At 41.0% G+C, this 6117-nt stretch overlaps 1 protein-coding gene across 1 annotated transcript in view; it reads right to left on the bottom strand.

The window, feature by feature from the left end:
- Nucleotides 1–680: 680 nt before the first annotated feature.
- LOC107715092 (SCL-interrupting locus protein homolog) overlaps nt 681–6117 on the bottom strand; it is a 15306-nt gene continuing 9869 nt past the window's right edge. Inside the window, exons 9-17 of the mRNA XM_016521141.1 lie at nt 4620–4767; nt 4182–4291; nt 3922–4048; nt 2810–3823; nt 2602–2737; nt 2317–2518; nt 2014–2158; nt 1633–1919; nt 681–1552 (exon numbers count right to left, since the gene is read on the bottom strand). Of these exons, the coding sequence (XP_016376627.1) occupies nt 829–1552; nt 1633–1919; nt 2014–2158; nt 2317–2518; nt 2602–2737; nt 2810–3823; nt 3922–4048; nt 4182–4291; nt 4620–4767 (2893 nt within the window). The 3' untranslated portion in view covers nt 681–828. The remainder of the gene's footprint in view (nt 1553–1632; nt 1920–2013; nt 2159–2316; nt 2519–2601; nt 2738–2809; nt 3824–3921; nt 4049–4181; nt 4292–4619; nt 4768–6117) is intronic.

The raw sequence follows: 6117 nt of genomic DNA, 5'->3' as shown, positions 1-6117 counted from the left end.
ATGTCCATGAATTTAACATGTTCCAATACGGTTGCTAAGGCGCTCCAAGTGGTGTTTAGTGCATTGGTGTGCAGTTGCTAGGGTGTTCTGGGTGGTACTTACTAGCTCAAAAGAACTTTCCTCAGTTCTGGCCCTTAGATACTATTATTATGTATTATGCATGTAAGATTATGTAAATCTTACGCAGTTTTGTCACCAGGTGTGTTTGGTAAGTCAAACATTTACCTACTAATTAGTTGACACAGAAGTCTGAGACGTTTAGATATCCTTAGGAGAAACACAAGGATGTGATGGTCAGTCATAAAACTCGTGAAATGAAGTTATATAAAAGAATATGTAATTTAATTATGCGACAAATACATGTACATGAAGTCATTTAAAAACATACAAAAGGATGAAAACTCAAGCAGTAGTTCTCCCTCTGAAACGGTTTGTGCCAATTTTAGGTAAAAATCAAGTAATGCCATAAGACAAAATTGTGAAAGAGTTAAAACTAGTAACACGAAAACAATACTGCCTTAAGTGAGTCACTTAATACAAGGCACTTTACTCTGTACATGACACATAAGGAGTCATCAGGTAAACGTAAAAACTTTTAAGCTTCCACGCGAAAGGAAATAACATTAAAGTGACAAGACGAGAAGTTACAGACAATAAAACATACTTAAAAGCTCTCACTGAAAAGAGTCTGTTCACTTTTAAAAATAAAATCATGCTATACTACGTAAACAATGGAAGACAAATCTTTGAGAATTGGTTTAAAACAAAACATTTCTTGGTGAGTTTTTGTGTCAAAGGGATCTGTTTGTAAAACCCCCATGATGCATTTTAGAAGAGCTTGGGGAGCTGGCGTAACCTACTCAGATCCAGGAAATTTCCCACTGATCCCTCAGGCTCCGTCACTTCCTGCGTCCTCTGGTTTTCAGTTAGCAAGAACCTACGTTGAGTCAGACCTTTCTTTGCATTATTCTCCTTCTCTGGGTTTGTCCCGCCACACATAAGCAGCTGCATTTTGGGCCGCAAGTTTTGTATTAACTGCTCTTGAGAGTCAATGGGAGATATGTGGAGATTGGCAACTGGCTTGTTTGTAATGTTTTTGAGAACGGCAGCGCTTTGGTCTTCCCGGTGTTGCCTAACGCTCACATTTTTGGACGTTTCGTTCTGTACCGAACACCCGAGAGCTGAGTCTACCAGGACGGCATCCTCTTGCTCTTCCTCACTGCTGTTTTCTCCTTCAATCAGTCCGTATTTCTTCATGTACTTACAGGTAGCTAGAGACATATTGCTGGGGGACAGTATACTGAGTCCAACGCTGCTCTTTTCTGCAGCGGGTCTTCTCAGGAGAATCGCGCTGGGGTCTGGACGTGGGCCGGAGGATTGACTGCCCAACGAGAGTCTTGACAGTTGCGAATCGGTTAAGTACTTAAGTGCAATGGCATTGGCCTCAAGACTAAGGTCTACACTGCCGCTTGGTCCCCAAATGCTGGTCCCCACTGGTTCAGAAAGAGCTAGTCTTGGAATCACTGCTTCTGGGTTAATGCAGGCAAGGGTACTGAAGAGAAAAATGATGTTAGACACAAGACTTTTAATCATAGCTTTGATAAAACGATTAGTCATTGACTATGTCTTTACCTGGCACTTTCCACAGTTGCACGTGTAGTCTTTTCCTGCTCAGAGTCTAAGTCTATGTTCACCCCAAACTGTTGGAGCTGTCTTAATGTTGCACTTAAGACACGGTCCTGATCGGGTGGACTGAATCTGTGCTTCATTTTTTGAGTTTGGGGTATGGAAGATGTCTGTGATTTCTTTGATTGATGGCCTACAGGGGACAGACTTTGTCTGTTTGGGACACTCTGTTGGTCTTGCTCTACCTTTTCATTCACAATTGCAGAGTCTTGCAGACGACTTTGCACCTGACCCTGCGGTAGGAATTGAGTCCAAGTTGGTTTGAACATTCATAATGCGTCAATTTCTAATTAAATATGTGAAAATTATAAAAAAATTGGGCCATACCAGTAGTTCTTTGTAAAATCTTGGGTTGTCCATTTCTCGGTTTTCAGGCAGATCGTTACTCTGTGACTGAGAGTTATAATACATGCTAGCACTCTCTCCCAACACTGGACTCTGAAACAAATGGGCGCCGAAACCAGACGACATGCTGCCAAATACAAATTAAAGAAATTCATCAAACATTGCCTGGAAAACAAACAAAAGCATAACACTCTTTGAAATCAGATATGAAGGTTAACTTCAAGGCTCTAAAAATGGTTTAGGGTTCATTATAGGCTCATTAGGGGTCAACACAGGGTTCATTACTTGGGTTTTGGAGATGTCGGATGTAGATGAGATCCTGTATTCTGATCTTCGGTGTAACGACATGCATTTTCGGATCCGAGTCTTGAAGTGACTATACTATCATTTTGACATCCAGACTTTGGCTCCATCTCAGTTTGCCAATACAGACTTGGGGCCTCATGTGTGGAGGACTCCTGAGGGGTGTTCCAAAACAAGCTAGCCCCTAAAAAACAAACAACGAAAATGTCATTACATTAAAAGGAATGTGAAACAAATTCAAGAAAATGAAATCTTCCATCAAAGCACCTGTGCCTACAGCAACACTGACACTTGTTCGTTTCGGTGGAGATGTGGGCGTTTGATTGTCTCTTTCCTGCTGAGCATCACGTTCTGCAGATGATACCGGAGGTGTTTTGCTCTGAGACTCGAGAAGTTTCTGAATCTGTTGAAGAAAGTCTGTTAACAACATGCAATGACAGGTCAACGATAAAATGTTTGGCTTATTAATACAAACCTGGAGTTGAAGTAGCTTCAACTGACGCTCTTGATCCATAAGCATCCTGTAGGCACCGGCAGGAAGAAGACCCATGGGTGTGTCCAAACATGCTACCTGGCTAGACTGGACTTGGCAGCACTGAGCTTGACAGGGCGGGACTTGCTCAACAGAACCTTTGTTGGGGTTGACTGTGGGGACACATGGACCAGGTGATGGAGAGTAGTGAACTGGAACAGCGGGATGGCAAACAGGACTTTTAGTCGGAGATATGAGACAACCCAAAGACTGCCGAGATGGCGAGAGGCAGTGATCCCCAGGTGGGACACTCTCAGGGGTGCAATGAAAACCACAAGGATTGGGCGCCGCAGTGGGATACGCTGGTGTTCCTTGCCAGGTGTTGTTTTGATACAAGGGGACGTGGCTGGGTTGGTTGGTGCAGCAGCTGCAAGGGTTGGCCGCTGGGGTGCTATGGAAGAGTCTGTGTTGGGACGGATGATGAATAGGGGTCTGGCTAGGCATTGCTGAACTCTTTCTGGTACTGGTGTGAGCTAATGTTGGGGGTCCGGAATATATCGGCTGGGGTTTGGTTGGGAAACCTTGGGAATAACGCTGCCTTTGTTTATGAAAAGAGCCATTGGGTGAAGCAGCATTCTTTGTTGAGGAAGATGATGAAGACGATGATGCAGATGATGCTGACGAGCCTTCTCTTGAGCTTCGCATTGAGGGCAGTGATTTACGATTCACACTGGGTTGTGGTGTCTGTTGTCCCGGATTAGGATGTAGTTTGATTTTCGGCTGAGATAGGATGGGAGTTAGCGGTCTTCGGATTGGAGGAGGTCCAGGGATGCTACCTTGTTCTGGAGGTCTCAACACTGAGAGGCCCTGGTGCGCAGGGCTAATGCTTCTCTGCTGGACATTCGAAAGGCTATGAGAGACAGGAGTCGAGTCTTGTGTATTAGCCACACTCCCATCCAAAAAGCTACCATCTAATACCATAGAGAGTTCTGGTACTGAAGGATGAACACGTCTAGTCTGAAGAAAAATATTTGAATTGGAAGTTAATGGGTATGAAGTTATCCAACAAGAAATGGAGAGCTACATCAGGGGTGCAGGGCCACGAGTTAACAAACCTGCTGACTGACAGGATGAGGGTTTGGGGACGGCCGAGGAGAGAGGTCTTCATCTTCTACACCTGAGTCATGATCACTGATAGACAGTTTATTCCGTGGAGCAGCTGAAGATGCTGCAAGTGTTGTCCTGATAGGACAAAGCGGATATAGTGTTATATTTCCTCTTGCTTACATTATATTGTATTCTGTCAGATACAGTAAACAGCCAAACATAAATGTCAACACATTGAAAAACGTTTTTAGAGAAATAAAGACTGTACCCTGTTAACACAGTCTGGGAGAGAACTTCCTCAAACAGCACAGTTTCCTGATTTTGGTTCTCAGCACTGAGCTCAAATTGCAAAGGCCGTCCTTCTGAAGGCTCTACATTCTATATTGGAAATTAGGTAGTATAATTAAAAACTTTTAATGAAAAGCAACCCTAAAAACTATTTAGTACAGTATGTTAGATAAGCAACAACTCTAAAACCAATGTAAAAACACAATTGCTCTAGAAATACTTAAACATCTGTAATCTGATTTAACACACAAAAATTAACAAAAAAATTGCTGAGTGAGGAATTTATTAGATAAAATTAACAATTAAATTCATAAAACACCTAGTAGAACAGGTTGCATGAGGAGGAGAAAAATGTTTCTATTAGACCTGGGTGTATTCCAATTTAATTTGTTGAGGACAAAGCCATAGACAGGCTAACCTTGTAAAGCGTGAATGACTCTGTGCTGGTGAGCAGCTGAAAGCTCATTTGTTGTTGTCCAACACATGGCTTACACTGGTAGAACTCGGGATCCCGGTGAGTCAGGGAATACAGAACCACCAGGAAAGTGCCTCCCTCCGACATCACTCTGCAAAATTCAAGCCAGGAATATATTTAATCCAACCACTGTGTGCACCAGCGGAGTTTTGCTGGCATCTAATGGGGAAAATTTGGTACTGCGCCCAAACACAATCTTACTGAAAGCATTTTTTGAGATATCAACCTCAAATTTGGAACACAACTCGTTTAGATTTATGGCTTTGATTTTCTAGCAGGTATAGAGTTCAACATGTTTCATAAAATATATATTTTATATAAAATATCGTTCATAAATCATTTTCCTAAACTTAAACCTCTATAACTAAATGGAACCGAGTGAAGAACAATGCCCATCGGGCTTGACGTGGGTTGAGAGATATTGTAGATTCTTATGGTCGGTGATGACAGTGAAAGGATGGTTGGCTCCCTCCAGCCAGTGACGCCACTCCTCCAGAGCTAATTTGATGACGAGCAGTTCCCGGTTGCCGATGTCGTAGTTCTGCTCCGCTGGGGTCAGTTTTCTGGAGAAGTAGCAGGGTTTCTGCAGGATTTTTAAGCTCAAATTTAAGACCTTTTTAAGACCTGCACAAATAAAATTAATACCATATGAGCGGGGTAGGGCAATGTCTATAGTACCATATTAAACTGTAAAATGACTGTAAAAAGCATAATTTACAGTTCAGATACAGGTTTTCACAAAAACAAAAAGTTTTATAAAATGATAAACTTTACATTTCAGCCTTTAAACCATTTTTAAGAAAATGGATGAGTCAAAAGTATTATTACTATATTAATTTAAACAAGTATTAACAATAAATTATTATATCAATTAAATAACAGAAATTAGGGGTGTGCGATATTGACAAAAAATTATCTCGATAATTTACAGGGATTTTATCGATAACGATAATTAAACAATATTTTGCTGAATGTGTTATTGTGCTGATATCTTATCTCTAATTGTGCTGACAGCTGACTCCTGAATTTTTTTATATTCTTCATATTCTGTGTGGTCAGTTCACAGCACTGACAGAAATTAATCATTTCCAACAAGTTTTATGGGCATTTTTATCTTTAAGCCATTTTTTCTAAAAGTGTGCACCATCTTTTGAGTAAAATTCTTGCATTTGGGCTGTTACCAAGCAAATGAAATCAGTATCAACAAAATTGATCTTTGCAATGCAGAGGAAACACAGAGGCTGCATTAGAAGTGGCATTTAGATGCATTTACACACTGTTTCATGCAGCTCTGAGAGACATGGAATACTTTAACCCGCAGTTACAAATGCATAAATAATGTTTTGAAATTTTAAACATAAAACATTGAAAACTGATGTTTGAAATTATTTTAAAAATGATACGGTACCTTAAATGTGAAATTAAAACTGCCAGTAGGTGG

Source organism: Sinocyclocheilus rhinocerous, unplaced genomic scaffold, assembly GCF_001515625.1.
Source record: "Sinocyclocheilus rhinocerous isolate Xijiao unplaced genomic scaffold, SAMN03320098_v1.1 scaffold509, whole genome shotgun sequence".
Classification (NCBI taxonomy): Eukaryota; Metazoa; Chordata; class Actinopteri; order Cypriniformes; family Cyprinidae; genus Sinocyclocheilus; species Sinocyclocheilus rhinocerous.
The sequence above is the reverse complement of the archived record's forward strand: the minus strand, read 5'-3'. Positions and strand labels throughout refer to the sequence as shown.